Source organism: Morone saxatilis, unplaced genomic scaffold, assembly GCF_004916995.1.
Source record: "Morone saxatilis isolate NCDOM2014 unplaced genomic scaffold, NCSU_SB_2.0 Contig19, whole genome shotgun sequence".
In the NCBI taxonomy this organism is placed as follows: Eukaryota; Metazoa; Chordata; class Actinopteri; family Moronidae; genus Morone; species Morone saxatilis.
The window spans coordinates 18,879,174-18,893,778 of NW_023339751.1; the positions used below are offsets into that span (position 1 = coordinate 18,879,174).

General features: G+C 40.1%; 1 protein-coding gene across 5 annotated transcripts in view; it reads right to left on the reverse strand.

Annotated features, from left to right (window-relative positions):
• Positions 1-1,594, reverse strand: part of ehbp1 (EH domain binding protein 1) — a 150,123-nt gene extending 148,529 nt beyond the window's left edge. For 4 of the 5 annotated variants that reach the window (XM_035663568.1, XM_035663567.1, XM_035663565.1 and 1 more), the window contains exons 1-2: positions 1,190-1,594; positions 130-604 (exon numbers count right to left, since the gene is read on the reverse strand). In XM_035663568.1, coding sequence (XP_035519461.1) covers positions 130-233 — 104 coding nt within the window. In that variant the 5' untranslated portion in view covers positions 234-604; positions 1,190-1,594. The remainder of the gene's footprint in view (positions 1-129; positions 605-1,189) is intronic. The other variant, XM_035663569.1, reaches the window with a different exon arrangement.
• Positions 1,595-14,605: the final 13,011 nt, after the last annotated feature.

Genomic DNA, 14,605 nt, shown 5'->3' on the forward strand with positions numbered 1-14,605 from the left:
TGTGTGTGTGTGTGTGTGAATTATAGCCACCAGGAACGAGCTCAGCATTCCAGCACAGACAGAGACACACAGTTTTCACGGGGCTTAAATGACAGCACTGTGGTCCACTGTTATTCCCAAAAAACTCACCATTTCTTAGTGCACTCCACCATCAGCTCCTGATAGGAAGCCACGAACTGGAATTTGGACGCATGCTTCCCCACACGTTGCAGTCTCTTCCAAACCGAGGCCATGTTTCTTTGGGGACGGGTAGTTTCTCTGTACCTATCCCGCCCTGGACTTCCTTCTTTGGGCTTCCTTCGCTCGAATTCACGTCAATGTTTATAGGTTTCTGAGCATATCCAACCGGCATAGACACATACTTAATGTTTTAGCGGAAGCACGTTATAAAAAAAAAACTAAATCAGAAGATAAGACAGCACACCCAGTCGTGGCTGCTGGTCTTTAAAGGCTGCCTGGTAAATCCAAATGTAAGGAGGAATCTCTGCAGCAGTGGTCGAGATTTGATTTGACGGAGCGCATGATGAAAATTATTCCATAATTTCGAAAGGCATGATGAGTAATCCACTGGTTATAAACATCATATTTCCATCTGGTGATCTGCCTGCAAAAGAAAGATAAAAACAGATACAGTCAGCAGATCAACAGCCTGTAAAGCCCCGGCATTCCGGAGTATACTCGCTGATTTCTAACTCCCATAAACGTCCCCGATACAGGGGTGCTTTGTCCCCAACAGTGTTCCCCTTACTGCCGTCTGCAGCATTGAGATGTAATAACAACCCAGTTTATCTTACATCGCCAACGTAACACTTTGTTGGTGTGTAAGAATGTGTGTTGGGGACTCCAGTACCAGCACGGCGTGCCGGGGGGCTATTTACTGGCGTGGCAAGCTAACTTGGGATGTTTGATAATAAAATATGAATTTATGTATGGAAACTGGGACAGAGAAAGCAATGACATGACGTTTAAACAAGCCGCGTTAACCGCCCAGTGTACAACAACTGCACCGTGAGACAGCACCCGAAACTGAGACTTAAATAAACATTTTGTAAACATGGAATATTTGGGGGGAATGTCTCTGAATCCAGGGAATAGTCGGAGCCGCTGCTCCGCTGACCGAAGTGATTCAGCTGCTAGGCTAACGACTTAACATGTGAAACTAGGTTAACTGTGTCTGAATGACACTCACCTTATTGTGATATCCAACGCGTTATCCGTCAAGTGGCCTTATCGGCAGGGCTCGGAGATGGCGAACTGTCTGTAAGCAACTAGCAGCCGAACGAGCGTAGCAAGCTAATTACCTCTGTCTCTGCAGCAGTACCAGCAGCAGCCATGCAGAGCTAACAGCTAGCGACGGCGGCTAGCCATCACAACACCGCACGAGCGGAAACCGTTGCTGCCACTTGACACATTTGCTCCACAGGTAACCATGAGCGACGGGACTCAGGGCTCACTGCGACACCGCATTCATTTGAGCTTGTCCCAAAAGTGAGTTCAATAAAAGTAGTGCAACCCCAGGCAGGAATTCCCTCAGTAAAGTAACGTTAGTCCAGTTGTTACTGATACTTTGACGCTCTGCTCCTATGGCGAGCGTAAGTTAACCGGCATGTAAACCGGTTCCTGTTCGGGGTTTTCAACATAAAATCGTTACTGAAACGAGTAATTAAATTATCTTATACCATTGTGGACATACATGAGCTATTTTACTATGAATCTATAGTACATCTAATTACAGTTGTTTGTTGTCTTTCGTAAAAACGATAGAATCGAAAATGTGCATATGTCCTTTTCGTACTGTGACACGAAAGGGATTAAAAATCTATTTTATTTTGAAGTCTAATCGTTATACTTCCTGTCGTGTTCTAGGTTTTTCTGCCAAGCTTGACGCAGCTTCGCCTCTCCATCATTTCGCCTGCCGCCTGGACGACTGAAGCCTGAAGAAACGCCCCCGGGCATCAGCCATTGGTGGGATTCTTGTGCCATTTACAGATTGTTTACAGATTCATGAGGCATTTCTGGGTTGTTGTTATCACACTGGTCAAATCGAGCACACCAAAGACACTTAATCCTTGACTGTGACTGTAGATAAAATATTTTTTGGCTCTGGTTTTTCCTTGTAATGATTGTTGCTGTCCTAAATACTTTATATTCACCAGCCAAATATCAATTGGTTGTGTAATAAGAACCCCAAGCACACATTTCAAGCTAAATGATAACTTACTTAAAAGATAACTGATGTTTATCATTAAACAGGGTATTCTCATGCAGCCCATTGTGCAAGTATTTGTGTGGTGAAAGACAATAAAACACAAATCATTTTAAAGATTTGAGATGAAAACATACTGTTCAGTTCACCCAAGACCCTGTTGTATCAAAGCTCATCCCCTCAGGTTAGTGCTAATGACGATGAGACTTCCATTTCCTGGTCCATCCACATTAATAAGTGAGTGTCAACCTTGTAGCCCTGCATGCTGGGGGGTCTTCTTCACATGTTTAGAGGAAATAAAACACCTACTATCCATCAGAAATCAATACCCCCTCCTTTACACACACACACGGTCACACATCCTTCACACTCCCTGGTTGTAACCACAGGCTTGTAAATGCATAGCAGGGGGAAAGGGGAAAGGAGGCCAGCACTGCAGAGGGAAAGAGGGAAAGACAATATGAAGCAGATTCATTTAATCTCAAAAAAGATATGGGCGTAATAACAGGAAATTGATATCTTATCCTTTTATATGTCGCTCAGGGTTATTTTCTGTGAGAGAGATGGTGGATTTTATGGATTTTTTTTTCTTTGCAAGGGGCTGGATGGTAGAGGTCTGACCTGATACTGTAAAGGCTCATTGAAATTCAAATCACCAGAGAGATCTAGCAGAATATAAAGTGTCAGTGTTTCTATCCCAAACCTTTGATAGTTATAAACATTCACCCAAGAGCCATATCTGTGCTTTTAGTGAACCCACAATTTTCAGCTGAAAATGACTGCCCCTGAAAAATCTGGAACATTGAACAATGAAAAGCACCCTTGTGGTGTGGATTTGTTCTGAATCTGTTGAATGAGTTGGCCTAACAATCACAGGAAAGGTATTGGCTTTCTTTCAGCTCTGAACTCAAATATCATCTACTTTGACATTATAATACTGCTCAAATTGCGCACTACACATAATAAAAATCACTAAATTGGAAATATATGTGCTTCTAAATCAGGTTGCAGATTGCTTGCTACAATGTATCATGGATGACTTACAGGTTGGGTGTATTGAGATCAAAATCTATCTTACCATCAGAACACAAAGCATTATTTCTGATCGGCTTTCACTCATACGTATTTGTTAACTGAGAGCATTTCGGGGGGTTTAGGGTCAGAGCCGATTTGACAGCAGGGGGCCTGCTGATCCTGCCGCTCTGTGTCGCCTGTTTACATTTTACTCTGACAGATTACAGGGAGCCTCCCTTTATGCGTCAAGGAATGCTTTGATGTGACAAATGACCCGGTGCTAAATGACGCTTTGTGTGTCTGCCCACATGTCAGCAAAGGCCTCAATTCAGACATAACACAGGAGGAGGACGGGCCTGCCGGTGAGTGTCTGTGTGAAAGAAAGAGCGTATTATAGAAGGACAGTGAGAGAGAGTGACAAAGGTCAAGTAGAGTCCTGTATGCATCACCCTCCCAAGACTCAGTAATTGGTGTCTTATTCCTGGAAAAAATGATCATTTGCATGTCTTTCATTTTTATGTTACATTAATGGCTTAATTATTAAGAAAAAAACAGAGAACAGAGGAACTCATAATCTCACAGCAAAAGCCATTTCATCCCTTAATCACCATAACAACCCTAATGCTTCACCAGGGAATCGTTTCATTTACAAATACATTCTTCTGAGCCTAAAACACAAAGCAGGGCTGCAATAGAGAAGAGCGGCATCCCCCCAGCTGAGATTTGCCCTATTTTGGCCAAAACGTATTCTGTTTCTAGATACTGTCACTTCTCCAGCCAGAGTTTGATGAATCCAAACTAAAGCGAGATGTACAGACTGTCAGCAGTGATTGAACACTCCGTCTGGGATCACTACCATGATTAATGATTACCTGATTTATTGGAGGTAAAAGCAGGTCATCTCTCTCTTCTCATGCGGATGTCTGGTAACATTTTTACTTTTGATTTGTGTGTTTGTTTTGGAAATGTTTTGTCTGGTTCCACAAATTAATTCATTACTCCCCAGAGGTCCCAGTCCATATGATGAGAGCCACTACACTTACTATGAAGCACACTGCAGCGTTTGCCCTTGTAGGCTTATCGCACAGATGGAGTTTATTAGTAGTTGCACAGTGGTTCTTTTTGTGATCTTTATATCGATTGTGATGCTGTCTCCAACTCACTGCGCAGTGAGAGAGGAAGTTTCACACCTATCTTCTCTCTCGATTTCCCTCTGTGGTGAGCCAACAAAAACACGTCCTCCAGGATCCAAGCCAACTCTTCAAGCGCAGAGATTCTGGCGTTTGGTGTTAGACCACTTGAAAAGACCTGTTAACAAAGCAGAGTCCTTTAGATATAGCCAAGTGAGTCTGAACCACTTCAGTGGAGCTCAGATAGCCAAAAGTATCACTGCTTACAGTAGTGTGGGAAGAGCAGAAAAACATGAGCTGGGGCCTTTTTACTTTACCACTAAGAACATTTTTGTACCTCTTTTAGCTGTCTCAATGTGTAGATGGCTTACATAAAGATGCAGTACAGGTATTTGTGTCAAGAAATACACCTTAATGTTTAATACAAGATAGTTGTACATAGCTATTAAAAAAGCGTCAATAAGTGTAACAAACCAAATAAAAATTCCCTTTAAGTGAAAAAGTTTATTGACCAAACTTATTCCTTTATGGCAAACTAGTGATATTATATTTTTCTTACTGTCAACAAATCCCATGGAAAGACCAAAAGTGACAAGAAATTGATCCTACCATATTCTCTGTGTGGTAAAACCCTGACATATCTAATTCCTCTGTGCCATAGAGCCCAAAAGTGGTTCGGAATTACTAAAAACACATCAATGAGTTTACCTTGGGGTTAACAATGTGGTTAAAATAGTTAAAACACAGACACACACAATAACTCCATCATTTTCCTTTGTCATACACTGTCTCAAATGGGACATGATGCATCTGCAGCAGTGCTTCTGCCTGCACCTCCACATTTTTATACACCAGGCAGCGGACCCGTATTGGAGAAGATGTAGTCTCAGAGATCCCCCATCTGATAAGATTAAGTATACTGTAGATTGGCAAGTTAATAGTGAAGCGTGTGAAACCTAAGAACAGAGTACTTATTCTTATACATTCTCTCTTTGGCTTACTTTTAGTCAATTCAAAAATGGGAAATTAAAACATTCCCCAATTTTCTAGGGACCTCCTGAAACCCCCTCAAGGACCCCTGGGTGTCTGTGGGCCCAGGTTGAGAATCACTACACAATATGTATGTTGAAATAGAAATAGTCTGGTATTTGGAATTATGATGAGTAGGGAATACTCCAGAAAGCTATATCCCCCGTCTATCAACAAGGCAAACACAAAAACAAACACAAATATACAAATATTACTGATTGTATCTTCAGGCAACTTGACTCATCATATCCCATTTACCTCCTTCTACAGATGCCTTCTTGCTCTCTTCTCCCTGTGGAAATATGACTGCCATCACGCTTATATAGCCAGATAAGCATCTTCTGCTTTGAACTGTGACATCCTGACTCATGGCAGAGTGTCTGGTGGTATCTGTTGCTCGTTGCTCAGTTACAGGAAGCCTGGATTTACAGATAAAGGCCATGATAAATTTCTCTTGGATCGCTGCCATCAGAGCCACAACTGGGTTAAATATGGATTGGATCTGGTACCAAATTTCACTCTGCAAATTTCGTCATTACAGTTATTTGCTCCCTCCTCCTTCACCTTTTTGCCAGGTTGACTTTTTATGATCTGTAGCCCATTCATATAAAGTGTGTTTTTCTGCAGGTCAGTTATAATGGCAATAAGATCAACAACTACTTTGATAATTGCTTAATCATTTATGTATTTAAATAAAATATTTGATGGTTCCAGGATCTCAAATGTAAGAATTTAAGGCTTTTACAGGCGTGCATTATATTAAATTGAATATTTTGGGGTTTTGGACTGTTGGTTGGACAAAACAAGTCCTTTATAGTCTTTTTAAAGACCAAATGATTAATTGATTAATCGAGTAAATAATCGCCAGGTTAATCAATGATGAAATAATTATAGTTGCAGCCTTAGTTCCAGTTAAGCCCCCCTATGCTTAAGTAATGTGCATTGAACTGAAAAGAAAAACCTAACACTAACATTTAAAAAGAAAAAGCTTGTGCTTGTATACATGGCCAAAGATTTCAGAGATCAAAAACATCAAATAATCAACATCAGATATTTTGGTGTCAGTCAATCAAAGAGCAAAGGGTTCTTTCCAAAGGAACCATTTCACATTGATAAGCAGCACTCATAAATGCAGAAATCCATCAAAGACAAGGCAGAGAGATCAGTTTCTCCAATAACAACAGACCAGAATGCAATACAGCCAGAAGATATGTTACCTTTGAGGGAGGGACACAGGTGCAATCATAAAAATATAACAATACGCCCACCGTTCACTGACAGCACCCAAGCTCACACCTGCTCTCCAGGCGCTGCTGATGTGTTCTGGGAAACAAAGGTCATTTCTCAACTGAAGTCGACAAGTCAGGTGGAGGGGAACAGAGTACCAAAACAATGTAAATTATTACAAACCACTTCATCACTAAGTAACTTCTGTGAAAAACCAAACACCTCAAATTGATATTGTGTAAAAGTGGATCAGAGGGTGAATCTTCCCATTAAAGATATTTTTATGTTGATAATGTCTATTAGGATCTTTAGACAATTCCTCAACTACAGTTTATGGACACATTATACACAAAAGTCTTTGTGACAGTGTCACACTACTGAGGTCACCGCACCTCGGTCTGCTGCTGTATATCACTTTGAAATTAGAATTAAATTAATCTGTTTTGCCTGTGCTGAGAAATAGCTTTTCAGGGAGAGCAAATTACCCGTTTACACTCATCTGGGTGGTTATCAGATCTATGTCTGTGTGAAATTAAACCCACATTCAACCAGGAAGAGCCTGGACTGTGCATAAACTGCGCAATGATCCTTGGTTTGAAGAATCACTTTTCCTCAGGAGAAACATGGCGCTGATTACATATGGCCTGCTAGCTGCTGATAGTGAAAGCCAATACATCACATTTCCATTTTATGCTGACTGTGAGAGCGGTACAGCTAGGCAGTGGCCAGTATTGCTTCACAATGATTACAAAATAAATGTTTACTCAAGCTGTCATGGTTTGAAATCCTATCATCTGCTGAGTGCAGTGTGTCTGGTTTATTTGAATGACCTGCAGTGAGGAGTTCAAGGCGCTCATTTTTCTACTAGAACTGACAAAAATCCATTAAGGGTCAACACATTTTGAGAAAAAAAGCATATGACAGTGATGTATTATTTGTTTTTATCTAAATTAACCAGGATGTAGAAGCTCAAATACAAGATACAGGATAAACCTATAGGCCCAAACAGAGTAAAATAATAATAACCTTAAAACAACTGGAAGCCATACACACTTTCCTTTGGGAATCATGGAAGTGAGGGAGAAGGGTCAGAGAAATGTCTGAAATATAAATGTAAATGTGTGGATGCACAGCAGTATGATGGTGGAGAAGAACATGCATGCCCTGTTAACCTCCCCTGATTCAAAAAGAAGAAAGAGACAGAAAGGGAACAACCCAGAGAGATGTCAGTAGATCAGCACACTGCTGTGACATCATTAGCGCACAAGCGTCAGCCAGTATCAGCTCACTGAATGAACAGTGACAGTCCAGCAGACAAGTCGCTCTCCAGTTACTCTCCCCAAGAGAGAGCTCTCCACTTCCTTTCACACAACCTGAACAAAGGCTAAATTAGTCCCTGGATGGCTGTCTTGGGGGTTTTTGGGAACCCAGTCAGGCGGGTTGAGTGCAGAGTGACTTCCTTGTGAGCTCTACCACCACCAGCCTAGATTAGACACTTCCGCTTGCCTTTTAATATAGCGTGTTAATTAGCAGCCGGGTGGCTGGATATAGTCATTAAGGGGTTCACTGTGGGAAGTAATTAATCAACACCACAAGGCTTGTTGTAGTATGCTAAAATCAATATAGCCTTCACTTTCCTTTGGTGTTCCTTATTGGTTTTGCGTCTTGTGAAACAGGAGCTGATCTACAACAGTATTTGAGGATGTTCACTGTGCTGTTTAGTGTGATAATGTTCCGTTTTTTTTAGTCAGGTTGGTGGTTTGGCTCCAGGGATGGCAATGTCAGTCTGTTAGTACACCACTTTGGTGAGCAGACTGAAACATCTCAAAGACAATTAGATGGATTGTCATCGACATTTTGTACACACATTCATGGTTCCTACAGGATTAATCCTAATAACTTTATTAGTCTCCTGACATTTCTCTTGCACCACCTTGAAGTTGAGATTTTTGGTTGTAAGTGAACTGTCTTGACAACTCCTGGATGGATCGTCATTAAATTTTGTACACAAATTGATGTCCTCTACAGGATTAATTACAATACATTTGGTGGGTTTCATCTATTGCCATCATCAGGTCAGAATTTTAACTTGTCCAATGCTTTTGTTTATGATCTGCAAAACGAATGACTGGCATGCTAGACTAAGATGGAGAACATTCTAAACATCATAACGTTTTACGATCACATAATAGCATTATCATTGTGAGCATGTTAGCATGCTAGAACAGCTTCACAGAGCCTCTAGCATGGCAGATACTCTATGAACAATTCTCCATTTTGCAACTCTATATTCATATAAAGCTGTAATGTATAAGCCTACTAGGCTTTCACGAAAGCTGTGAGAGCTGGTACCAATATGGGAAAAATCCCTCTCACTGAGCTTTTCCAGCAACAGGAACAGCGGTTTGTTTAGAATAAACAGAAGATGAGCTGTGAGCCTGGGCAATAATAGCCTGGATGGCCAAACAGGAAATAAAAAGAAACTCATAAATACAAGAAAGGAATCATAGATCATCATCATCATCATCACATGTCTGCATCAGAGCAATAATTGAAAAGCAACCTCAGGAAACTGCAGTTCAAAAACAGTATATCGCCATGATCTTTGGGCTTAATATGTCACAAAAGTTATGATAAAAAGTCACACAGGTCTTACTATAATTTAGACACCCGAAGAAGTTTATATTCCTATCCCAGTTTAATGAGCCTGCTCCTTTGCGGCAGGAGAGGTTTACTTTAAAAAAAAAAAAAAACGTTCACTTTGACGAATATCTTGCATTAACAGCTGTCAGGGGCTAATCTGAAAATGCATCCAGATGTGAAGAAGTCAGTTAACACTACAAGGCTTTCAGTGCTTGTTAATGGCTTTTTGTCTTAAACTACCGACTGAGACAGATGACTGAGAACACATTGTTCTATTGAAGGAGGACGATGGGTCACATGTATTCACCTGGGGGCCTTTGATGGTAAAGGTTTTGGGAGGGGACAGTGTGTTATTCATGTTAGTTTCTAAGTGACAAAAAGGGGTTGCCTCGTTTCCACTGATTTCTGCTGCTTTGAAATGGCCTGTTTGCAGTCACGAGGCCACTTCTCTTGCTTTCCCTCAGTGAAAACACAACAGTACGCAAACCATTAAAGGCTCAACACTTTGAGTCAGCAGTATTCATGTAATGAGCCTCTTTTGTCCATTTATCATGTAGCTCTGACACTGTGGAGCAGCAGGTTGCAGACACAGAAGTCAAGTGCTGCTGGAGGTGAAACAGAGTTTTCGTTAAAGATCCCTTGAGAGTCTCTGCAGTTAAAAACAGAGCAACAGAGGTGAGAAACACAAGAGTCGGATGTCGGATTGTGTATATGTATTGCTTAGATGTCAAGTTCGACGCAGGTGGCTGTGAATTCCCTTTTCTCCTGTTGAATTAGACTGTGATGTTTTTTCTCCACTCGGCTGGTTTGTCAGAGAAAAATGCTCAGAGGAAGAGAACATAAATTTTCTCTCCATTTTCAATAAGAACATAAAGAGCAGTTCCTGTCTGTGTAGTATTAGCAGTAAAGCATTATTCCAGGAGACAGAAAGCAGACAGTGGTTTATGACGTTTAGCTGAGGGAGTGGCAAAAGTAATTGTGTTTGAGCTACAAATCAAATCAAAGCAAAAAGATATGAGCCAACAGATCTCAGCAAATCGCCTGTTCCCTCATTTCACAACAGTTGTGAAATATTTCAGCTTGTGTTGCTGCAGCATCTGTCTAAGGTCACAAGTTCACTATGAAAAATGCATCTGACAGTGACAATGACTTTGTAATTTCATTAATACAGATATTAAACCACGCATTCACAATTTTCCTCATACTTTCCTCAAACTCATACTCTTCATCTAAATATGATGATTTACAAATAATTGTTGATATTGTAGATGGCTATGCTTATTATCGTTATAAAAGTATAATCTGGGAAAAATTCATGTAGTTTTTGTTGTTAGTCGTTATGTAGTATGTGTTTTTATTATTGAACAAGATTAATTATTTTCTCAATTGATTAACTGTGAAAAGTCAGAAAATACAGAAAAATGCATTGTGAATTCCTAAAGCTCAAGGTTAAGTGGTCAAATGTCTTGTTTTGGTTGACAGTTTAACAGTCCAAACAACCAAAATATTATGAACAGTTATCTCATAAGACCAAGAAAAGTAGCAAATCATCACAATTGAGAAGCTTGAACTGGAGAATGTTTTGCATTTTTGCTTGAAAAATTACTGGAAAAAAATGAAATTTTTTATCAAAGTAGTTGCTGATTTTCTGCCAATCAACCAAACAAGCATGTTTTAGTCATTACAAAAGACTAATTATTGATATAGACTTCAAACTGTAAAGAACAGCTTGACTGCTGGGTTTAAAGATGTGATGATTCAGCCGTCATGCTAATGATTGCTAATGATAAACAAAGATATTTCATAACACCTGACTAACTCGCCTTATGAAACACTGCTTCTGCTGTGCAAAGTCTGCAAAAAGTGAAAAGTTGCTGATCTTCTGCGAAAAGCTCGCTCTATCCGCTCTCAACACACTGAGATTGGCACAGGGATAATTGATTTGTTCTGGAGTTTATTATCAGGAGTTTTCCTCCTTGGCTGTCCAAATATATTGAAGGCAGGAGCGAGGGGTGGAAGACTTAACAGTCTTGGCAGTGTTTCCACACGGACTAAAGGAAAAGAATTGAAGGAAAAGAAAAAGAGTGATTGAGAGGAAAAGGGGAAGAAGGAGGATGAAACAAATGTCAAGTCAGACTTTAAGAAAACAGTTGAATAATAGCATACATAAATGGATCAGGATGCACTGTGGAGTCCCTTTTACTGTCAAGCTGCCCTGGAGCGAGACACTCAATCCAGAAACAGAGAATCCATGCTCATCAAACTTCCTTTGATGAGGTTTTAAAGACAAAAACAGAATGCAACCAGCAGGAAGAAAAGTAGCTGGCTGAGAAAGAGAAAAGAGGAGGATGAAGAGAAAAAGAGCAGCAGTGGGAAGCCTAATATTCTCCTTGGTTGATCTCCAGTGTGCAGCAGATCTTGCTGGCCCACTCATTGCTTGCAGGTGTAATAACATGGACTGATCCAGTGCCGGGGTTGGGGGTTCAGCAGCTCACAGAGAAGATATTTCTACGCCCCTCTCCTCCCTCTCCTCTGGAAAACAGCAGCTCAGCTGTGGCCTGCAGTATATGTAAGTCATTCCAGGCAGCTCAGCTAGTAAAATGTTTCATATCTCTGTTTCTTTCTGCCACTATAAAGACACAGACATCAGCTATTAGGAGATGAGCCGAGATACAGCCTCCATTCCAGTCTTGTTTTATTATTACTTTTATGGCTTATGTGCTGTATTAAATCATGTTCAGTGTTCTGAGATATGATCCTTTGAGGCAGTATGATTGGCTATATTTTGGAATCTAATATTAGTGTGTAGTGGGGGTTTAAAATCCACAGTTATGGTGGTTCAAGCTGCAGATATGAGGAGATTATTGATAATATTTTCACATGTTATTGTGGGAATCTCTCCTTTACTGCAGGTCAGAGGTCAAAGGTCAGATTTAGGAAGTTCAGTGTCTTGTTTTGAAACATTTCAACTGTATAGATGCTTTCCCATTTGGATCCCACTCTGCAATATGTCCAGTCACAAATTGCAGTCTTTTGCTCCATGTGATGTTCTGGACTGATGTACCTTCCCCTGTCAATTATTACACTGTGACATGTAAGATGACAATATTTCTCTATCACTAACAAGACAAAGTCTACAGTTTGTAAAAACATGTGGCATCATTTCTGCAAAGCTCAAATTTAAAAACCATGGAGGCAAAGTTAATCAGGCATGAGCAGTTAAAAAGTGACTCAATCAGATAAGCAGATAACTGGTTTAAACTGAACTGAAGGAAATTTAAACCAGATGGTGGTAGACTCTGGGTCACTGTGGCACTAACTTCCCAGGAGAGAGACAGATGTTACGAGTTAATAAAATGCTACTGTAGTAGTCATTTTTGGCATATAAGTTCCACTATCAACTTACTGATGTACGATAACTCACGTAGGTCTAAGAGCATGTATTTTGAGATGATGTAAAATGAGTTTCTACTATCTGGTAAACATGTTTACTTGAATTCTTTGCTCATTACGTAGTATAATGCGCACACTGTGTAATTCACACTCTGATAATACCGCTACAAGATGATTATACATGATGGAAGCTAAAAACAAGTTCCCCTGAGATGAACAGACTTACCACAGATTATGAGCCAAAAATACCACAAAAATGATAGAACTTTCTGCTTGGGGAAGATGATTACTCTGTTATGGACATGGGTCATTTGTTCAGGGAGGCTGAATCGCTCCAGGCTTTAGCTACAACACAGTGCTTCTCTACTTCCCTATATTAGTGTTTATACTGTAAAACTTCCTATATTAGTTTTTCTTTTTGCTTAAATCACTGAACTCACCCTGCTTTTATTGGGGACAGGCGTCTATGGGCATCTAATTCCTTTTGCACAAAACCCTTGCTCATTAAAGATGGAAATACTTTCTCACTGTGCTGCTTCTCCTGACAAATAACAGCTTACAGGTCGTACTTTTTTCTCTGTGCTGCCACCATGACACTTGAATGTGAATGTTTAAGGCAGTCAGCATACAGCCAGCATACAGCCAGGTAGCAATGGACTTCACATGACCATATTCATCACTCTGATTTATTTCAATGAAACCCTTAGTTTCTTTTGATCGGTGAAATCTTCCAGACTAATAGAATATAAATAATGGAGGAATGGATACAGAGCTAAGAACTCGCTCAAACATCTCAGTGGGCTTTAAGAGGTTGTATACATCCAAAGAATTTCTATAAAATCCAGACCAGGCCTCTAATTGAGACCTGCCTTTAATTGTCAAAACGTGTAGCCACACCAGGCTAGTAAAGGAGACCTGCTTCTAATTGGGACTCTGCTTTTAATAGCAATAGTATTAACATTGTCATCTCAGAGACATAAATCATTTAAACCTGCATTGAGCTGCTGACTTCACAAACTCACCATGTGTTCCTTTGAGTATTAAGCATTTGAAGTACTGCAAACAACAAATCAACACAATTATGTTCCGCAAACAGAGGCCTCCTGGGTAACTCAATCAGCATAATTCAATTCATTTCTTCTACAAACAGACTGCACTGCTGTAAGTGAATTTAAAACAGTTTACTTAACATAACAGACAGCTGACACATAAGTTTGACAAAACTGCCTCAGTGTCAGGTGATATTACGCAAAAGAAATACAAATAGCAAATACTAAATCTAAAAACAAGTTTGTAGGCTTGTGGTAAAGCCTGTTCGTTAATTTGATGATGTGCAATAAAGCCCTTTAATCCATAACTTGTGAGTGTCCCTATTGATTTATTTACCATAACGTTGACCTTATTAATATGCACAGCATTTCTTAGAGATCACCTGCCAACTTGACAAATGATGTATTTGTGCTCTTTTGTATCCAATTGGCTAATTATCAGTCTTTAATACCCAGTTGGCCCAAGGTCATCCGACTACCTGATTTGACTATACTAAGAAATGTCGGACACCATTTGGAACCATAAATGTACATGAACTGGCTCTAGCCTGTCTCTGTATGTTAAAACCACAAGAAAGAATTGTCAGAATAAAAAGTCCACACAAGGCTGACCAAGTCTTTGACAACACTTTTCAAGTCGTTTTTGTGAAAATCTCTTACGATGAAACACCGAAACAATAGGAAAACATCTGAATCACTCCTCCTCAATTCTCTTTCAGGAGGTTGGTGTTTTAATTCAGCCAAACTTCAATTCAATTGAGCCATTGTTTCTGTTGTCGGTACCAACTTTACTTTTTGTGCTTCTGTATTTCATGATCGTGCAGTTGTATGACAGAGTAAACATGAAAACAGCTTATGGACCACAGCGTTGTATGATATGTGTGATTGGCTATAGTGACAGTTACAATGAGTGA